At 40.3% G+C, this 22,535-nt stretch overlaps 1 protein-coding gene across 1 annotated transcript in view; it reads right to left on the bottom strand.

The window, feature by feature from the left end:
- The window catches only part of WDFY4 (WDFY family member 4), a 122,462-nt gene extending 99,927 nt beyond the window's left edge, over positions 1-22,535 (bottom strand). Inside the window, exons 1-9 of the mRNA XM_079312866.1 lie at positions 22,423-22,535; positions 12,762-13,023; positions 7,002-7,116; positions 6,204-6,307; positions 4,820-4,966; positions 4,261-4,450; positions 3,544-3,733; positions 1,587-1,747; positions 198-650 (exon numbers count right to left, since the gene is read on the bottom strand). Of these exons, the coding sequence (XP_079168992.1) occupies positions 198-650; positions 1,587-1,747; positions 3,544-3,733; positions 4,261-4,450; positions 4,820-4,966; positions 6,204-6,307; positions 7,002-7,116; positions 12,762-13,022 (1,621 nt within the window). The 5' untranslated portion in view covers position 13,023; positions 22,423-22,535. The remainder of the gene's footprint in view (positions 1-197; positions 651-1,586; positions 1,748-3,543; positions 3,734-4,260; positions 4,451-4,819; positions 4,967-6,203; positions 6,308-7,001; positions 7,117-12,761; positions 13,024-22,422) is intronic.

The raw sequence follows: 22,535 nt of genomic DNA, 5'->3' as shown, positions 1-22,535 counted from the left end.
TAGGCTAGTGAACAGTACAATAACAACAAAGATTTCAGAGAGGACACATCTTATGTGTCAAATTTAGGCCAGTTGGCTTGAAGACAAGATCTAGTTACTCAGTATAAAAATATATATAAATTTACTGTAGAAAGAGATTATTTATTCCTATTGATCTGCCTGCTTCAATGGACATTGTGAGGGGCATTAAATTGTACCTGATTTCCTCAGGATCTTGGCTTCCTTCCTCAAGAGTGCCAGCAGCAGCCCCAGAAGCCCAGAGTCACGGAAAATATCACTGAATAACAGATCCTTCTGGGTCATGCTGAGAAGGCACTGCAGAGCTGCTAAGGTGCAGAATGGCACTACGTTTTCCTTTATCAAATACTGAACCTTCTTCAAAATCTCATGGGGGACATAGGACAGGTCTAGGACTATGGACTCCACCAGCCTGAAGAACTGGACTTGCACTGGGTGCGGTTTGAAGTGAATTATGTCAGTGAATTGGTTGATGGGTTGCAGTGTCCATTCCAGAAGAAAGAAGTTCACTCTGTCCCAAGCCCATATGGTACCAATTGCTGACAAGATTCTTCCACACAGGTGCTGATCATTACTTCTCTGGAAAATGGATTGCAACACTCGAAAAGGCTGGAGGTTTTTCACTGTCATTCCTATGGGGGAAAGACCCAGGTGAGATGGTTTTACATGAGTGTTATTTAAGTCTGCAAGCTCCCTAACTACAATATTAAATCATTTGAAAATGAAAATAAGAGCAAGAGCCATGAGGGATGTGACTGGGAGGCATTTCTTGAGCTTGGGTCAGACCCTAGAGCTGACATGGTCATTTCAGTTGGATGTAGGTGGCATTCAGGCTCCTGCAGCACTAACACATAGATCTGAAGATGCCACATCATACTTCTTTCCTTCATATTATGATGCAAAATTGTTCAAACCCTGGAAACAGGGAGTTTTGAATTTTCTGTGCTGACCCCCAGAGGAGCACTGCTTTTGACTTGAGGCCTTGGAGAAGGCTTCCAAAATTGAATGATAGAACTAGAATCACTGGTGTGAAGTTTGAGCAGAACTGTGTAATATCACATGGTGAAGGGTTTGGAATTTGGGGTTTTTAGAATATATTAAAAGGTATGGGACAAGATGGAGGTTTTAGGGCAGTTTTTTCTTTCTTGTCCCTCTTCTTCTTGGGTATAGGTAGCACTTGTTAATTGGATAGAAAATGCTGCTCTGCGGGTCATGGGTGTTTGGTGATTGGGTCAAAAGTATAAATAACTTGGGTGTTAGTTTTTAATTGAACTGTTCAGCTTTAGAAGACCTTGTAACAAGCAAGATACATTGCCATTTCTTCATTTTGAGCTTGTTAGCTAGAAGTGCTGCAACACACAGTACTAATGATAAGATGTAATAAACAACTGAGTCCGAACACAAAATTCTGTCTCTCATGCTTTTAATCCTGACCCTGACTGAAGGAAAAAAGAAGACAAAAATGAAGATAATTTAATTTTACTATGACCCAGCTACCCATCCACATATGCAAATATATATATATATATATATATATATATATTCATATATGTATATATCTACTGTACCAGAAGACTGTGTCTGTTCAAAATCAAAGTGTGGCAATTGTGGGTGTACAATATTGCCAGAAACTTTCAGTTCAGTTTTTCCACAGGTTGTAAGGCAAGTCAGCATGTCCAAGATCTCATCCAGATAGGGGGCTCCTTCATTTTCTTGCAAACCTTCACATCTAGAAGCAAAACTTGGGATAGTCATATGATCATGCCTTAATTTTACAATTATACTTTGGATACATCAAAGATACTTTGGATACATCATCAGGTGTGGAGCACATAGGAACTACAGAGAATAATCCACACCATGGTGGCACACTGAATCAGAACAAAACCTACAGACTGAAGGAAACTAAAGTCACACTGAGTCTTCTGAACAAAAGGAAGATAAATGTTTTAACTTAGTCCAGTTATGTGTCCTAAAGAAAAAAAAAAAAAAAAATGCTAACTCAAAAATGCCTGATTTGGGGAACAAAAAATTTAAACTTTGCAAGGATTCAAATAAGTAACACCTCACATGAAAAGGTGAGCATATGGTTTGCAAGATAACACTTGCTAACTAAGATAAATAACAGAAAAATCTCAAGCCCTGAGGAAGGGAAAAATATATTGCCTGAGCTTTGTGATTCAGACATGAAGATGGCAGGTCTATCCTAAGTAAGGAAATAGTTTGAAATGTAAGCCCATATTTGCCATGGTTCATAGACTGAAGTGACAGTCTGTCAAAGTAACAGATAAGAGAGCTGCTTATCATGTCATCCTTTTCTGTAATTCTCAGATAGGTCAATTCTTAAGGAAAACTGCATCATCAGGGCATGGGTTAATGGCAGGAGAATAGACTGATATTGCTAGGTTAGAAAAATCTCAGAGGAAAACAACAAAATGTTTTGGTTTCAACTAAAAATGAAAAAAAAAAGAGAGAACAAATGAAGAAAAAGTTCTAAACATTGGAGAAGAGGGTACCTGCTCACACAAAACATTCTGGAAAGAACTGACAGCATATGCTGAGAATGTAGACCAATGTGAAGCCCTGAGCATTTGCTATTTCTGTCTCTTCAGCCTCATTACATCACTCCTTACTGAAATAGTTTATGTGTTTCCTGTCCTAACATGGATAGAATTTTATCAGAAATATGCATTTCAACACAGTTTATTGACAAGGGAAATCTAGACAGTCTCTGGTAACTAAAAAAAACACTGCCAGAAAAACATTAATTTTTCTTCCAATCATAAATGAATAATTTTGTGCCATTCAAAAATCATGAACAGGCATAGTCACAGATATCTTTGACTCCATGATTCAATTTACAATGCTCTTGATCCAAATGACAAAATACGCTCCAGTCGTTGTTCAGGGACCAAAGTTTTCACAAGTGTTGGAGAAATGTGCAAGAACAGGCAAATTCAGAATGGAAACAAAAACATCTGGAAATGCTCTCTTCAAATGATGTTAAAGAAATTCAGGCTGGTGTGACAACACAAGCTGACAAGGAAAGTAACAGATTCTGCTTTGTACTAGGATGACTAGTGGGAATTTTTCCTTATATGCTTAGGCTCATCTTGGTTCTGAAGAATGTAAACATTTCAGATTTAAGTTTGGGTGGGTTTTCTTTGCTTGTTTTTGCACAGCAAGGAGATAATATTTCCCTCACTAACTGACTACATTCCTGGATTAAAGGTCACCTTAACTGAGACAAATGTCTCTGACTTTCATCCTCTGTAATATTAATTGATGAAGAACCTTTGTCTTGTGTTCAAAAAGTCCCTATCCCACCTGCAAAATAACTTCCCCTATAGTGTTCTCCTTCTGTTATGGTTTAAGCAGTAAAAGTTATGTACTGCTTCCCTTCCTAATACAGGAATGCTTTGCATCCACACAGTTACCTATATAATTCATATTTTAAGAGACCACTATGCATTCTGAAAATTAAGCTTTACCATCCTCTAAAAGCCTACTAAAAACCTCTCTTACCTGAGTAAAATTTTTAGCAAGAGTTGGTAGCCATCATTATTTTCAAACTCTGTTAATAAGGCTGATGATACAGGATAAGAATCTTTCACAAAACACAATATAATACTAGCAGCTTCACACACATCACAAGCAGGTAGAGTATCAGCCAGTGTAAAGAGATTCTGAATAGCTATTTTAATGCAGTCAACAGCTGTGGAAAAAAAAATACAGCAGGTATTTAAGAACTGACCATCAAACAAATTTAGCTACTAACAAAACTTAAACATATTTGAAGCTATATCTCAGTAAAACAAGAGTTAGATAATTGCTTTTCTACAAAGAAAACAATGTTGTTGTCCCAAAAGATATCAATACTCTGACAGTGCCCCCACCCTTGCATTTAGTGTTCATGAGTCTCAGGCCCACAGATTGAGTCACACACAACTTAAGAAAAAACACAAAACATCTTCCTCTTGTCTACATCAGTGTGATTAAGTGGGATTGGCTCTCGCCTGTAATTTGAGTTTTTTTGATGTTGAAAACCCTTCAATTTCCAGATGGCTATCAGTGCTGAATAAAGCTCCTCTCTACTAAGCCAGGAGCCCATGCTTTGCTGTTGACTACTGGATGATGTAAGAGAGATTACAGGTGATGTCATCTATCCTGGGGAGACTCCTTTTGGTAATTCATTCTCAGGGAAGCTATGAGGAAAGAAGAAGCCAGTTTACTAAACCAAACCTTGTAGGTGCACAATGCTGGTTTTGGTCTGAGCCTTTGAAATTGTTCTTAGCACACAGCCTGTAGGTACTTTCCATGACTGGCTGCACTGGTCCCACAGAGAAGAAGTTGCAATAATTAATGACTGAAGCTTATCAGCTGCCAGAAGTTCTTCTACACCTTGTTCCTCTTTATACATGTTAAGCATTATCTGAAAAGCAAACAAACATCAGCTGCAATAAACACCTCTAGAGATAACCAGGAGATGAAGAAAAATTCATTGAGGAAGGAGATTATAAATGTGATACTAGTGGCAGGAGAAAAGATGCAGTGAAATAAACAAGTAAAACTGCCACTAGGTATTCTTAATGGCTTTTTCACACTTAAAATCACACTGGGTTTTTTTAGCAAAAAAAATCTAAGAGATAGTTTATATGTTTTATATGGCTCCTGATACTTATTTAACATTTTGCAGTACAAGTTTACTGTTTTTTTGGAAGTTTGAATCAAATTAACATCTAAGAGCCTAAGTGAACATGTGAATACTCAGGGCAAATGAACCCCCAAATGCACATCTCACCTGAACAAGCATTTCCTGAGTCTGGGCATCATCCTCACTTGTCTCCCTGTCATCACTGCTTTTCTTCAGAGGGACAGTAAAGAAAAGGTACAGGCACTGCATCAGAGCAGCTGGAAGTCCAGATCCTATAATGTTCCACATGGTCCTCTAAGTAGGAAAGACAAGATCAGTTCCTCCAGAAGCTGAACACAGTTTCCTTGTGTTTCTGCACACTGAGAATAGTCATGGCAGGTAAAAGCCCTGCTTGAGCACTTTACCCTCGTGAGCACACAGGACTGGCAGTCACACAGCAGAGCTGTAAATCACTGGGCAGAATTAAACACTGTGTGCTTCTTTAGCTATTCCCAGGACTTCTTGCTCCAGCTGAGCTAGAGCTCTGGCAGGAGTGCTCTGTCCTGCAGTCAGTGAAGCACACAGCCTGCAAACCAACAACAGCTGAACCAACACTAAGGCCAGGGACTGACAGAGTCCCCTTTACCATCCAGGACATTGCAGCTAGAGAGGCTGGAATGCTGAAAGTATGAATTCTCCATTCCCTCCTTGACTCAGCATTTAGTTTCTTCCCATCTTCACTATGGCTGCACAGAACTTCCAGTGAAGTCCCAGCATGTGTGCTGCAGTAATCATAACCAAAATCAGCACCAAACTAACAGAACAATGAGGTTTGTAATATGAAGTTTTGTGGGTATGTGTGCTACAAAAATGGCAACATCTTAAATCTGTGAAAACACAAGTTTCATCAGAAACTTCTGGTTGTGTCTAGCTATATATATAATTTTATAGAGCTCCTTATGACACAAAACATATCCACTATAATCTGACTGTAAGATTTTGTTTTTGTGTGTCTTTGGACAAGAAAGACTAAGAAAAACTCTTTAAGTAAATGTCATGAATAAATAAACTACAGATGCCCATCAACAGGCTGTACTCCTGATGCCAGTCTGCATTTGGAATGACTGTACAAGTCGAGTTTGTGAAATACCTCAAAGTGAGAGGCAATCAGGATTAGAAAGTCAACCACTCTAGAACCAGACTGATTATTGCTATTTATCTTTTTGATATGCAAGCTAGACTGAAAAAGGATACGCAAAAAGGTACACAATGGGGAGGGGGGGGGGAAAGCAGAGAAACACTAGAAAAAACAGCTGTCTGACAGTCAAAACTAAAAAGGTATCTGAAAGCACAAAATGCTTACTTCTCTCTTTTAGAAAAGCCTAGCCTACAAACCTGGTAGTATGTCCTTTAACTGCATACCCTGGGCATATTGAAGGTCAAAATATTCGGGATAATGCAAATACTGAGACTTGGGTGTTCCACTGTTGGGGTGCCTACATAATTTCTCTGAAATAAAAAGGAAAACATGCTTTGTGGCACTTTCTCTTACCAAGTCAGTCTGTGAGAGCAGATACACAGATTTCAGGAGCAAATGGCCATCTCCTGCTTCCCCTTTCTGTTGCAGCAATTGCTCCAAAGCCAGACGAGCTTCTTCTGTTTTCACAAAAACATTAAACTTTAATTCCTTAGTGAAAGACAAAAATGCTGCATTTATGCTTTCTTAACAGATCTGACAAATTGAACAAAATTATGGTAGCAGGAATCCACTCAAGTAAACAGAAAAACATAAAATTATTTTGATTCAGCATCAAGCTAAGTTCATGTAAACTACATGTTTCAAACCTACAAATTTCATCAATACCAGCTTAGTTCATGCAGCCTGGCAGCTGACAGCACAAAGCCACCAGGAAAGCCATATGTGGCTATCAATGTTCTTCTCATTTAAGAAAGTTCTTCAAAATAGTGTATAACCTACTCTTTAACTCTTATATGTATCATACATTACACACTTACAGCTGCAAAAGTTCCAAACTAAAGATCAGCATGGCATACAGTGACAAATCTTCAGTGCAATCACCTCAAATCAGTGCTAGCTCACAGCCACTAAAATATCTGGCTTGCTACACAACATTTTCCTGTTCCCTCTTTATTTCCAGCACAGAGTACAAATGAAAGACACACATTTCCAGAATAACTGGATCCAGATGATATAAAAACACACATTTCCAGAATAACTGGATCCAGAGGATATAAAGACACACATTTCCAGAATAACTGGATCCAGAGGATATAAAGACACACATTTCCAGAATAACTGGATTCAGTGGATATGGTATGGGATCATTACCTGCAGGTTTGCCATTGAGGTTCCTCTTAATTTCTTTAGCCAGGAGCTTGGAAACCTCACTGGCTAGCAGCTGAATGTTGGGGAATACGACTGCTCCAGCAGACTGTTCCCAGGCCTGAAATCCAAGTGTAGCTGTTAAGTCTCTAACACATCATGTCTTTGGTAGATTGACAAAAGCTAATAAATATAAATAAAGGAGCATAAGGCTAGCATTCCTGTATAAAATTCCCTCCATAGTCAGTATAGTCCATAAGCAGTATTTCCCAGACAGGCAGGAGTATGACACTACAGACACAGAAATCAAACTGGAATCACCTTTTGAATCATGTAATGCACCTACTAAAGAGCTTTTACAGCATTTTCTACACTGAATACAATCCAGACAATGTAAATATCGGTCATTACCCCGGGTCACTAATTATTTGTATCAAAAAAATTATGCTAACCCCTTTCAAAATATGACAAACACTCTGAAGAACACAAATTTATAGACAAGTTTATAAACAATTCATGAATAAGTTTATAGCTCACTTATTATAGAATGGACAAGCAATTGAGTACAAAACTTACTGGATAAACAACAGTAAGACTTGTTGATTCCCTGAATCTGACAAACAAACCCCTCTTAAATGTTTCTTAGCCCTGCCTTTGGGGAAAAAAATTAAAGATCAATAAAGAAAATATTACAGTAGACTTATACTATTGCACCAACCAGCCTATGAGAATCAGGTGCCAATTCTTTTATATAAAATAGTTGATGAAAGATCTTCTTTACAAAAGTCTTCTCCTTTTAGAAGCTCTGAAAAGCCATGCTGCAAACCCCGATGATTAAAGGAAGAAAAATGAATATGTCTTCCTAAAAAAAAATTGGATCAGGCATCCCATAATACTTTCTGCCAAGAAATCAGTGCAGCTCTTCTTAAATGAAGATCCTCCACAAATATTATTTCCTTCCCTACTATAGCCTTCAATTTCTTTTCTTTCATCACAGATGGCAGCTTGTGGACAAAGTGTCAGCCAACTCAGTAATCAGGCCTGCACCTACTTTTTACTTCATTTTACTGCAGTCATGAAGCAAAATGCACCCAACTCTTCTTTCTGTGCTACAAGAGGGCAATGCAATTGCACAGTGTGCCCATTATTATTTTTTATCAGTCAATAATATTAAAAGCAAACTTTTTTTTTTTCAGATTATAACCATAAGTTAGTTTCAGAGACACTCAGATGCAGAAGCAAGATGCACCAATTCCTCCACCTCTGATGCAGAAGGCAGGGAAGATCTGCAAAGAACAGAAGCAAGCTGGTAAACACAATGACGAGAAACCTACAATCACTTTAAAATACACATTGTCATTAAGCCATGCCCTTTTTCAGAAGAAAGCAGTGAGACATTTCTATCCCTTTTCCTCCAAGAGGAACATCCTCCTAACACTTCAGACTTCAACACTTCACTTGCTATACTCACTTCAGCCAACAGAATGAGCAGGACATGTTTTAGAAGCTCAGACCATGCACAACAGAGAGCAGTAATCAAATGTTCACCTCCCTACAAAGCAGGCTGTTAAGGTTCTGGTTTGATGTTGTCAGTGTTCCTCCTGAGGGTTGGACACCAATCTTTAGAATACAGTGTTATTTAGGAACAGACCGAATTAATTTCATATTCATGTCATTAGAAGATCTATATTTGGAAGCATATCAACCTGACTCCATTGTAGGACATATGCCTTTAGGAGAAGCTCAAATAATATGGTATTAAAATAATCTGATTTTTTTTCTTCCTCTCAAACCTGTTTTACATATTTAAGATTCTGCCACCAGTTCCCTGTGTCTGCTGTTACCATCTGCCCTTCCCTTCCCATGGCTCATGGAGAGATGCTAGCTCAAAGGCCAGCCATGCAATAGAACATTCTGATACTTTCTGAGGCACAAGAGGGAAGGTACAGAAGGCACATTAAAATGACTCCCAGCCCGGGCCTGAATCACAAGCAGATGGCTGACATTTCCCTCCCACAGCTTTTCCTTCTACACCAAGGAGCAGCAGTGAGGAACGAGCCCCCAGGTGTCCCCTGCTTGGTGACCCCTCTCTCCAGCCAACAGAGGAAGAGCTAAAACCCTCTGAAACAAAAAGGCAGAGATGCACTGGCACCTGCATGATAGAAACAGGAAAGTAAAAGCAAGAGAAAAATGTTCCAAAGAGGGAGAGGACTCACACATTGTTAAACAGGGGGAAATGAGGTCTTTCCTGTAAGAACTTAACAACATGTACTACTCAAACTGAGATGCATTGTCCCAAGGCAGCAGAAGGCTGGTACAGAGTAAAAGTCATGTGGGGAAGGACGTGATAACTAAAAGCTAAAGGGCAAGATCCAGCACAATGTACTCTTAAATGAATGAAGCAAAGCCAACATGCTCCAGTCACACTCCTGGAGCTAAATGCCTGCATAGCAGTGCAAAGCTCCACTAGCAAATCTAAGGAAAGTGGAAAGGAAGAATCTCACGCCTAGGGTACAAAAACGAGTCTTAAGCTAATGAAAAATTCACTTCTCCATTATGAATATACTTGGTAGCAAAGTTTCCTTGGAGAATTTAAAAGCCCCTTTTTGCAAGCATTACTGAAATTCAGGAAATAAGTTTCTACAACCCTAAGGCTTGTGAGTTCAGCCCTACAGAAAGGAAACTCATGATGGATATGCATATGTACAACATTGCCAGTCCCTCAGCAATACTCATTTTGCCTCCTAGGAACAACTATACTTTGACCCTAAAGTACTGATATTAAAATTTATTTACTCATTTATCGTGACATATGAGAATTTACTGCTTTACTGTCCAATTTTTAGTTCCTAAGACTTCTAGATTTTATAACTTTTATCACCCTTGTTCAGTAACAACTTTCCCAGTCCTTTGAAAATCTCATTCCAAAAAATTATCACCACATTAAAGGCATTCTTACTTTTCATACTTAGTTAAGGATCAGTAAATCTAAAGATGTTGTATATAATCTCATCTCACCACAACTTGTTTATTTCATGCTGACTACATGGTATTCAAAACCTAAAGCTCTAATAGAACTCAGAAACCTTGAGATCTTAGAATTTCAATTTAATTGAAAATTTGAGGCAGGAAAACCTCAATAGAAGAATTTCACATAAAGCCTGAAATACCTTGCTTACAAAAACAGAAGGAAGCAGTTTAGAGAGACTGTATTCTATAGCAAGGTCTGTTCATTGGGATGAATGAATACCTAGAAGCACTAAGGATGTGTGTTTTCCATGGCCCTTCAAGAGGAAGTGCAGTGGTTTGATCTGGGGTAGAGTTAATTTTCTTCACAGTGGCTGGTGATTTGGGTTTGTGCTGCACACAGGGCTGATAATGCAGAGATGCTGCCATCTGTGTGATGCAGGGCTCACACAGAGCCAAGGCCTTTCTGTGCTGCCACACTGCCAAGGAGGCTGGGGAGAGTCACAGCCAGGACAGGTGACCCCAACTGACCAAAGGGACATTCCAGAGCAGAGGGCATCCTGCTCAGTGCATGAAATTGGGGGAAGAAGGAGGAAAGAAGTGGGGGATGTTTGGAGTGATGGTGTTCTCTTTTGCACTTTCAATTTTCTCAACAATTTCGCTGATGAGGGGTAAGTGACTTGGTTGCTGGCTGACATTAAATCATGTCAGGAAAAGAAGATGAGATATGAAAACAGCTTTAGGAGAAAAAAAAAGAAAAAAACCCCAACCAACAAACAAACAAAAACAAACAAACAAATTTAAAAAAACCCCTAAACACAAACCCAAAAAACTAGAAGGCTCTCATCCCAAACTAAAAGGTTGCAACTTCTTGCAGTGCTGTCTCAGGAAAAAAAACAAAAAACCAAAAAAACCAACAGTGACATTTTCAGCATGCCCTTTAAAAAGCAGATTGCTGGAAAAAGGAGGTGCTCCTCTACAGAAAACTGTCAGATTATCAGCCCCAACCTGATTTTGATGTGCATTCTGTGGAGGCTGAGAAAAGAATGCTGCCCCTTTGCAGAGCTAGTAGTTTGGTGACCTGATAAGGCAGGGGTGAGCTCCCAAGACCACCAGAAAGCACATGCAATGCCATTTGCAAAGAGATTTGTTTGCAGTGACAGGCTCATACAGAGAGCTACAGTTCTGTACAAATATAGCCTTTGGTTTGGGAGGGACCCTCCTCTATGCAAACAAATCCAGAAGTTCAGAGGAAGTGGTGAAAAGTGAAAGTTTTGTTCAATAAACACAAAATCTCGTTTAGGTTTAATGAGAAGGCCACTTCTGAGGCTCCAGGCTATACATACACTGTCATTTCAGACCCTTCCACTCATTTTGTCTGCATTGGCTTGGACCAGGGCAAGCTTGTATACTCAAACACCACAAACTCTTCACCATGGGCACTTGCAGATCCTACCCACAACTCCATTGTTTGCACCATTTTTAGTGCTGTTCATTGCCACCAGTATCCACAATGATTTCACTGTGCACCAGGACTTACAAGCATCAAAGTTTCATTCTCCATCTACCTAAGTGAAATGTTTATAGCTACATGGAAGTTATTCCTTCTTTACTCTTATGCACACCAAAGATGTCACAGTGATTTTCCTACACTCTCAGTTCAAAATGCAGAGTATCCCCTTTAATGTCTCACAGTGTCTCCATATAATCTGTGACCATGCATGAACTTTTTATTTTCCTCACCTACCCACTGACTTCTATTTTAGAAAGCCAGCTCAGCTAGGTAAGGAACAGACAGATCTGAGTTCTGCCACTCAAGAACACTGAGAACTCACAAGTACAGACACCTGAAATATGCCATCATTAACATATGGTTTCACCAAAGAGATGTTTTTATTCTCTTCCTGAAAGACACAGTGAGAGTGTAAAAATGCAGATTCAATACTCATAAGTACACAAGGTAATTCAAGAGAAAAGCAATTCTATAGTTGTACATAGCTACAGTACATTTAAAAAGAAGCCAGGTTTTTTGTTGCACTCAGCACACACTCTGCCATTCTCTCTCTCTATGGTCTACTCAAGAAGTTTCCTGTATATTCCACAGACTCTAGCAAAGAAAACCAATCCATAAGGCTCATTTATTACAGAGCTCTTCTAGTTTTACCTTTCAATATGTTCATCTCAGAAATGGTTGGCTGATGGCAGCTGTAGGGCAGCCTGCTAACTAAAATGTTCTAGTTCTCATCTGTGTCCCTCACCCACGATACGCCCTTCCTCTTCTCACTCCATGGTTTCCTCATCTCTTACCCAACTCCTCTCTCAAGCCCTAAAATTAGACATAAGCATTGTCATTAACCCCAAAACTCCATCTTAAGGCTGTACACCTGCATTTCCCCTGACTGGCTGCATGCCAGAACCATGTTTTCTGAGACTGAAACTGTGCTCAGCCCCCAATAAGTAATAAAATAGATGAGGCAGACATGAAGTGACCTCTTCACAGGGTATTCACTTTGTAAGATGCCTGTCACAATCCTTGACTTCATTAGAATACAATTTAGCCACTCAGGAAAGTGAAGCAGTGCTCCCCCATGTGCTTTTTTTTCATGCAAACCTAGCAGGTAAGGTAGATGAAAGGAGGACAAGAAACTGCTTCTCCAGGCTTTCAATAGAATAAAAGAATTTATCACCTAAAATAACTTGCTTCAATTAATTACACTGGCTGTTTAGGTGACCACAGAATGGATATGGCAAAAGAAACTCAAATTGGCATCTGCACCAAAGGCAGTAAAGAGAACAAACCTTTAAGAAGAGGGGAAGAAATTCCAGCAATCTTCTCTGTTGATCCTCTGGGATGAGAAATGGAGCCATTTGTTGATATTCTACAAACTGTTTGCCCAGAGTCTCCCACAGGAGGGATTGGCTCTGGGGTAGCTCGTCCTGGCTGTGTGCAGGCTGCTCCAGCTCTTCTGCTGTGTCTCCATCACCAGGGCTCTGCTCTTGCAGTCCTGCACTGTCAGGTGAATCCTCCAGCTGCCACGTGAGTTCAGCTGCTTTGTCCATGCTGAGATGAGACCAGATAAATGTACTGTGTTATTTACACCTCTTACCAGTCAAGTCCCCCAAGAAATTAGACACTGACAGTTTTAACTCTGCTCCTGGGCAAGAACATTTACTACCCTGCAGTTGCATGAACAAGCTCTCTTCCATGAGATGTATGCATGTGCTACACAACCCATCTGGGCTTTGGCAGAACAGACCAGTAAACCACACAGCAAATCTGGATTCCAGCCCCAGCTTTGCCACTGAACCAGATCCTCTCCCTTATACCTCAGTCAGCCCAGCTGTAAAGCAAGTTTAAACTATCACTATCAGCAGATCTGCAGCAGAAAAGCACTAACCAGGAACCAGGTTGCACATTTCATTGAGCATGAAGTCTAGATGGAGTCTAGATCATTGTCTAGATCATTGTCTGACTACGCCTGAGACCAGAACAGGACAAATCATGACAGTGTGGGTGGGCAGATGGGAGTTGTCACCAAGATGAATGTAGCTTTATTTACCAAATATATAGTTTTTTAGGAGCTCAAAAGAGTCTTAAACAAATCATTACCTCTCAAAGAAAAACACCAATCTACCTTCATTGCTGGGAAATAGGTTCTTTCTCTAAAGTGTCTCTTCGACTGCCATTCCACCATTTTAATAAAAATGCCAAAAAAAGCAAAAATAACTAAAAATCTGGGTCAGATCTGCACTACCAAAACATACATACATTAAAATAAAATTTAAAAGACAGTATTATGAGCCTGGTTTAGAATTATGAGCCAACACTAAATTGGGATTCTCTGCAAAAACTGCGTTTGGGATTCTCTTCCTTCGTCATCCATCACTTACACAGCTAGCTCACTCCTTGCATTCTGCCCACTCCATGCCAGATGAACCAGTTTCACTTCCACACTGCTGCAGTAGCTCTGTAGAGATGAAGGGCAGGGCATTTATCTTGTCACTGTGCACCACACCACCCCCAGCAAGATGATGGTCCCAGCAGACACCTGTGCTTAGATGCAAATGCTGGTCCTTCACACCACAGCACAGGCTGACTTATTTTACCACTGCCCATATTCTGTCCTTTGCTAGGAGATGGAGGCCTATGTAATTTTGATCAGTCCCCAAAGAGCAGTCAGTCTGGAACTTCCTATGCCAGTAACATTTTGTGTTTTGCTGCTATTGTTTTCCTTAATTATCTGTATTAACACAACAAGCCCTATGAGAAGAAAAAGTGTGGTGACTGCACAGAGTAAACAGGAAGACTCTGTTCCTCATGACTGTGTGGGAGTCACATTTGTCATATGTTATACTTAACTCTGGTGTGGGATTTTGACCCACTTGAGTCATCCTGAAGCTGTGAGTGTGTTGGCTGAGAAAGCCTGGGTGCTGTTCTAGCAACGAGCATAGTTCAGTTATGTTTTCAGTGAGGCTCAACTTGCATCCCAAATAGCAAAGCCGTTCTCTTTCCCAAGGAGATCTCTCACCTTGGAAGCTACTGTGCTAAGCCCCAATCAATGCTAACAAGGAGCTCACTCCAGTGCCCACATTAACCGTGGTACTCTGCATAGAGAGCCCCAAAGTGCCTTACAGAGGCATTCCAAAAGTGGTGAAACTTAGTCATGGAGAGGTGAAATCTTCTGAGGCTTCCACTGGCCTCAGCAGAAGGTCAGTGACTGATGAGTCAGCTCCCTGAGCTGCACTGCATGGCCCTGAAAATGTGTTTACCAATTCTCTCTTTCTATTTATACTTAACTGAGAAGGCCTTTCTTGTTGGTGTTAAAGCAAGCAGGGATTGCCTCAGAGTGTTCAGTCTATGAATCCATGTAAGGAAAGAGTTCATCCCAGCTCCACAGAAACTCTTACAACCAGATACTCACACACAACTTCATTAGTGAAGAATTGTAACAGGCTATGCAAGACATTTGAAGTGTATGTGAGATACTTTAATCTCCAAAACTATATGAAAGCAAAAGGAAGATTATGATATTCCTTGATATTTATTCCCACTATCTAGACTACAAAAGCCATATCAGACTAAATATCAGTCCTCCAGTATTAATCTGTTGACTCTACTTGCACTATATGCTTTAAATATTACTTCTCCTAGAAGCCTTTCTTGCATCTACAGTTTGATTAGGGCTTTTAAATCCTTTCAATTTTCTATTCATTTTGGAGGACAGTTCCTCTCCTAGACCAACCACAAAATCACATAGTTCAGCATTCAAGTATCTTTGGTATTAAGGATGACTTAGATATTTTGAAAAGGTATTGTATGTTGTCTCTTGTACACTCCACCACTTGTTCTGATCCTCAGTGTAAGTTAATAGCTTATTGATAATTGATAATGTTTTGTTGATTCATTATTAAGTTTGATAAGATACTTTTTGATAAGTATCACAATGCTATAAAAAGTAAACGCTAAATAATAAATATTTTAAAATATATAAAAGTGAAGAATAATCAAATAAATCTGATAGTATCATTCAGAATGCAGTGTCAGGATATAGAGAGAAAAGGGAACTTAATCATGTATTTTCCCTTTTTTCTAAATAAAGCTTCTGTGAAATCACACAGAGTTGTGGCTACATCTTTCCAGACTGAAAAGACAGAAGGGAAGAAAGGCCTGACTAAAACTGGCAGAAGGACCAGCAGAATACAGTAACTAACAGCTTACTAGTTGAAAAAACATGATTTTTCAATGACATGTTAATTATATTTATCTGTGATCACCCCCCTTAGCAGTTCATAGAAGGATCCCATTCAGATAAAAAATCCCAATCTGCACCAAGACCAAAAGAGAATCAAGTCTCATACCAAAATTCAGACCAAAATCGATCCACTTTTTACAGTAAGTTTCTTTAAAAAGTGTTGAGTGTACATAGAAATCTTTAATGTCTAAAACTACATGAACACAAAATAAAGACTACAATTGGCCTCCTTATTTTATCCAACTGTTCAGATAACAAGGGATATACTAGAAAAAATGTCAGACCTCTAGTTCTAGGACTAGCCACTTTAGATATTCTTTATCCTAATACACTTTTCTTGACTATTCTGTGGATTACCAGAAACACACAGCTCAGATGATCCCAAAAATCCAGTGTGACAGTCCTTTATACTCCATTGGCAGCAAGATGACTGTTTAATGAACACAGTTATGACAGCTAATAATTGCAAATGCTAAAACCAGGAATTACACTACTTCCTAAGGAAAGCTGTCTTTGCACTACAGTTTAGAGTGAACTTTAACTGAAACCTTCACTAATCGAATGAAATTCTATCATAAATGCCAGTTGCAACCCATATTGCAGGTTCCTCCAATATTAAATAGTCTGTTTTGTCTGCTTTCACAGAAAATCTCTTGACATACCTGAGCTCCTAGATTTGGCAGCTGCTGTTGCAGTCAATAACCATGTCCAGAGAAATGAGTGCTGCTGCTTCTGTCCTGCTAGGCCTGTGGTGTCTGCAGCAAATCTCACTCTGCTCTTTAAACTTTCCACTGTGAATCACCTGATTAGCTGCTGCACTTGCTTCCTGAGGAAAGCAGAAGTGAAAAGCAAATGAACCACAGCTCAGGAGCCATCGAGCTCCCAAAGCGATTTAGAGCAGCTCAGCTAACACACAAACCTGGAAGGCACAGCATTCTTCTCCCCTGCACCAAGAGTAACCAGGTATTTCCACCCCTGTACTATATTCACAAGGGAGAAGGGGAATGGGATTTGTTTCATTTTGCTTTTAAATGCAAGGTTTACAAAACTACTACAAGAATACACAAAGCTCATGCTCTCTGTGCAACAATCTATGGCCAAAGTCAGGCAACTGTTGTAGTCCTTCCTCAAATGCTGCACCTTTAAAATAAATGCATTTGAATGGTGAGGGAATTCTGTGTTCCTGACCTCTGTACTGAAATGGTCAAGGCAGCTACTCAGATTCAGAGGGAAACAAGCACTATAAGGTCACTGACAACATAAATGAACCCTGATTAGACAGGGGGTTGGGGAAGATTACTTCTTGATTGTCTAGTTGCTCTTTTGTTCTCCCTAATAACATATCTGAAAGGTTTATAAGGTTTTTTTTTATGGGCAGATGAACTTTAAACATTTTTCACAAAAATTCGAGTGTTTCCATCTGCTTCTCCCCAGCAATTTTATGGTGACCTTGAGAACCAACAGGACCACAACCTTGCAGTAACTGAACCTTGTGGGGACTCTGCCCCAGGTGGTTAAAGCCACCTGTTTCCTGTTAACATCTGCTTTATTCAAACACTTGAAGAAGCACTCAGAAGGAAAATTAATTAACTTTCTCTTCAAACTTATGCCTGTAAAGGCTGACCTGGAACAGACTAGGCAGAGCAAAAGGAATAAAATAAATACTTACTGAAAGGATCTATCTTGGGCAGTGAAGAGCCTGGCTGGGGCTACACCCAAATAAAATCCAAGATGGATTATGTTCACAAGTTTTTACACTTTTGTAAGTTTTGGTTCATCTGCATATTGTGGTCAATTGTCCAACCACAGTCCCAGGCTGTGAAATCTCAGCCCTCTGGCTTGCCTCCTTTCCCTCACCATTGTTTGTGCTTTTTTTTGGGTACCAGTTGTCCTTGATTCTCCAGCTAGAAAGGAATTGCTTTGTCAAACTACTCTGCAAAGAGAACTTAATAACACTTATCATGAAGTTTCAGAGTTACACATTAAGCAGCAGAGAATCTGAAAAATACAAAAGCTAAAACCCAAGGCATCACAACTAAGCTGCAACTTTGCTGTATAAAGAGCTGCTAATCCAGGCTGAAGACTCCTAGTAAGTCATAAGCCAGGACAGCAATTGCCTATACTCCACAGGAACCTCTCTTGATGCAGTGGTGGTCCTGGCACAGAGCAATCCCAGAGGACTGTTCTCCACCCTAATGGGGAATGTCTTGTATAGGGATACAGGCAGCAGAAAAATCATGGGTTTAGTTCATCCCTTTACACATGATACCAGGATTTAAGCAGAAACAGAAGCATACCTTAGTTCCCAAGGAAAAGACTCTGCACCAGTCTATGCACACAGTAGCCTCTAAACTGACCAGGTTTTGGAAAGCATTAGCTAAACTAAGTACAATTTGCAGAATGCTTTCCAAGGAGATGCAAGATCACACTGAGCTATGCACCCCCAGGGCAGCTCCAGTGAATGTTGCATTTGGCCACTTCAGTGAGCCCCAGAGCTACTCACAGCTCTGTGCTGCACTGGTGTGGGTGGCTCTGGGGCTTCTGGCAGCTCTCAGCACAGGCTGAGCAAGCTCACACAGCCTGTGAAGCTGTGCCAACACATCCACTACTTTCCTACTGTAGGCCATTCACATACCAGCTGATCCCCTTCCAGCTGCAATCTAGCCAAACCCACACTGGTGAGATGAATGGCAGAAGCACAGAGACCCAGAAGAGAATATGAATACCAATCCAGAGAGAACATCACTGTCTTAGACTTCCTAACTCAGAAACAAGCCTAAATGTGTTTCGCTTCAACCCTTTTACTGCCACTTTAAAAGCACAGAAGGTCATTTGCAGCAGCCCCACCATGCCGTTAGATCAGAGAGGTTTATTGCCCAGGGATCTTCCCAGCCCAGTGGTACCTCCTCACTAGATGATGTCAGGACTAAAGAAGACACACAATCATTTGGAGAGTATGTCTGCTTGAGTCCTGAGGAAAGGAGAGTCACAGCAGAGGAAGCACCATTTCTCTTTTCCATACCTCACTAACTGTTGACGAGTCTGAAAGTCCACTTTCAACACGCCCACCCACTTAATCTCTGCTTCACTGGAGCAAAACTGATGCAACCAAATCATCTGTAGTAAAAATAACTCAAGGGGTAAAGACAAATTTGCAGTTAGCATAGTAAGAAACAGTGGTACAATACCCTTTGTCAGTCTGAGCTCTTTGTACTACAAACCACTTTGTAATGTGCCACCACCTACAAAAACAGGGAGAAAAGTCCTTCTTTGTCCTCTTAGAGTCTCAATGTGGATACTGGTGACAACCGAGGGAAAGCTGCAGCTTGGATTTTCCCAAGCTACTCAAAGGAAAACAGAAATGAAGGAATAAATAGAAGAGATTAACACCTGGTGTTGATCACAGAACAGTGTGTGAGAAATGTGATGTTTGGTAAAAGCATGTTTTCAGGAGGTGTTGCTTTTCTTGGGCCAATGAACTTTTTCTATCCTGTGTTTCATGATCTAGTCTATAAAAGTGTGGTTGCCTTTTTAATAAATCGCTTTTTTCTGCCTCTGAAGGAAGTCATGTGTTACTATATCATTTCACCATTCCTAGCCTTATAGCAACATCTCAAAGGGAAAAAAAAAAAAAAAGAAAGAAAAAAAGAAAAGAAAAAAGAAAAAAGGACACGTCTCCCACATACATTTGCATCTATGTGAGGACACCTGCAGGTTCAAGGTGCCTTCAAGGGAACCTCCATTTTGTTTAAGACATCTAGAAAGGGCACTGAATCTCTTGATCCCAGGAGCCAGCTTAACCAAGATCAACTGGAAACTGCCATCTGATGGGGCAACACTGTGGTATAGGTCATCCATGGTCCAGAGGAGATGGTACCTGCCTGAGCCAGACATGCAGCTGCCTTTCTGAGACAAGGACCACCAGAGATAACTGTAACTACAAATCCCACCTGTCTCACAGCATGGAATACTGTCCCTCATGTTGCTTGTCAAACTTCTCTTTGCCACTCCAATCTCCACATACAAGTGGAAAACAACAAATTCATGCCTTTACATCTGCGATACCAGCCACACCAATGCATCTTAGTGGTTCAGAATGTTAGAAGTACTTCTACACAGTGCTTCTTCAGCCTGAGGATGGAGGTCAGCAAATGCAGGTTTCCTCAAAACACAACTTGCAGTATGCTTCAGTTGCCTTCCCCAAATGTCTGACTGGCTGCAGCAAGAGCAGACACGTCCCCTGGCTACTGCTGTGCAGTTGCCTTTGCCTGAGGGGCTCATAGCTCAGCACAACTGCAAACCCAAATGGGATGGGGCTTTGCTGAACAGCCTGTATTTCTCCCTTCAGCAGGTTTGTCTCCTTGTAGACATAAAAAATAAAATTCAGCTGAATTTGCTGAGACAGCAAATTTTTTTGCTGCACATTTGTAACCTTCAATCTAGAGAAAAAAGCAAGTCAAACATATGTTCCTTTCAACATCTCAGTTATCAAAAGTTGAATTATCTGCAGGCTTTTTCCCACTCTTTGCCTTTCTTGCTAAAATCCATCATCTTTTATTGATAAAAAGAAAGTTGATTAAAATATGTTCTTAGAATCATTATTCATCTCTTCAGGGAAGCGGCTGTGTTTCATTTTCCTCCCTTCTTTTCAGTGGCAGAGCAGAAGCTGACAGAGAAACCGCAGAGAAAGGTGACGCAGAAATTTAAACCATCTGCTTAGCCATCATTTCCACTCATCTCTCTCAGCAAACCTTGAAATCTGCAATGAAGGAGGCATTCAGCTCCTTCAGCACATCCTCCCAAGGAAGCAGAAGGAGCTGGAGGATTGTGTGCTTGAGCAGCTCAGCTCCTCTTCCTCAGGCACAGGGCAGGCATGGGGCAGCAGGTTCACCCCACCTCTTTGGCTGGCTCTTCTCTGGATCTCAAAGCCCTGTGGAGGTGGAAGGAAAAGACAGCTCCTGTTGGTGCTGCCAGGCATCCCCAGCTGAGCCAGGGCTGCTCCTGCCCAGCTTTGGGCAGCCCCAGCACTGGAGCCAACATGAGCCAAAGCACGGCCACACTGTGCCCCTGGCCAGGGAGCTCATGGGTCTGTGCACCTGCACAGGCTTAAACTAGATGGAGCTCATGCTCAGGAAACCATGAGTGTCGTTAGGATACTGCTGGGAGCCAAGAAAGCAGCCCCTTCTCAGGCTGCTCAAGGACAAGAAATTATAACAGTGATTAGACACCTGCTGGAGGTGTGATGTTTTGCAGAAAGCATGTTTTCAAAGAGGTGTTGCCTTCTTGGACCAATGAGTCTTTTCTATTCTGTTTTGCACATACTATCCTATATAACTGTAGTGTTTCTTTAAATAAAGCTCTCTTTTGCTTCTCCATTACACAAGGAATTATATTGCATTATCCTTTCCACCACTCCTATAGACAAAATGCAACACAGGAGAGGTAGCAGGTGAAGACATTCAGTGTACCTTCAAGGAGAATATTTCCCTGAGCACTCTCAGCCTGTATGGGGAGCTCCAGACACTACTCTGGTACCAGACTGTGCTTTAAAAGGGCAGGGCAGGGCAATTTGCAGCCTTCCTCCTGCAGTCAAGCTCCTAACTTGTCTCAGGAAAGTGATCTGTTTCCATCCCTCATTCACCTGAGCAAGGTCAGGGGTTGTGCATCTGGTCCTCAGTGCCTCCTGGACCCAGTCAGCACCTTTCATCAGCACCAGCAATGTTATGTAGTAAGGATAATTTATGTCATTTGAATTTTGCAATTTCAATGTGTTTCATTGGAAATAAATTCCCTCCATCAACACAAATCTGTAATCAAAATTAATTCTTTCCAATGTTTTTATTTAAACAGGAACCAGCAGAAGTGTATCCAATGGCCTGCATCTTACATGGGCTGCAACAGTGGTTTCCAGTCTTTAGAAATCTGTGCAATCCTGAGGTATTTTCCTACAAACCATTATAATCACAAGTAAATCAGCTGTTTGATAGCTTCACCCTTTGGTCATTTTTTTTGCCTCGGTTAAAATTATCAGGGGAACTCACTGGATGATGTAAGTACAGAAGTACTGAATAATTTTAAACTACATCTCTTAAAAATTCTGTGCATAAATAAATCTCAAAAACTATTCCAGACCTAGTAGAATAGCACCAATTTATAAAAACACAAGAAAAAAGAAACCTCACTTAAAAATTAGTATTAGTAGCAAAAGTGAAAAAAGTGAAAATATTTTTGTTTGAAATCATCAGACCTTCTTCCCCAGAAGAAAAAAAATATCAAAAAGAAAGTTCCTCTGAGAAGCTGCAATTTAGATTAAATGTCATCTACTGACTAGAAAAGTGTTATGCTGGAAAATTTTAAGGCAACTTGACTCAACACATGATCTCCACACTAGAACCCACATTAGTCTAATGAGATTGAGGAAGTTGAAAGGCTGGTGCAAAAAATATAACTGGCATAGCAATAGCATGGCCCCTCCTGTACCTCAGATTAGCTCTTCACTACAGGATACATGGGAATTCATTGTTTTCTTATCAACTATAAGTTGTTGTATTAAATGATCATGATACAGAAGTTCTGCAGGATTTTTTTTTTTTTATATTTACAAAGCAAAGTTAGATTTTAACACAGAGCACACATCAGAAAATAAAAAAGATTCGCAGACAGCTGCAGACAAAAGCACAAGATGTATTTACAAAACACATACTGACCAAGAGCTGCTTTGGTTGGAAGATTTATTCTTATGCTTTTCTTGGAAGATTTAGTCTTACTCTCTCTGCAGAAGGATCACCAAAATCTCTGCAGACAGCATCACTTCCTTAAG

The sequence above is a fragment of the Erithacus rubecula genome (assembly GCF_903797595.1).
Source record: "Erithacus rubecula genome assembly, chromosome: 9".
Lineage (NCBI taxonomy): Eukaryota > Metazoa > Chordata > Aves > Passeriformes > Muscicapidae > Erithacus > Erithacus rubecula.
This window is presented reverse-complemented; position numbering and strand designations above follow the sequence as displayed.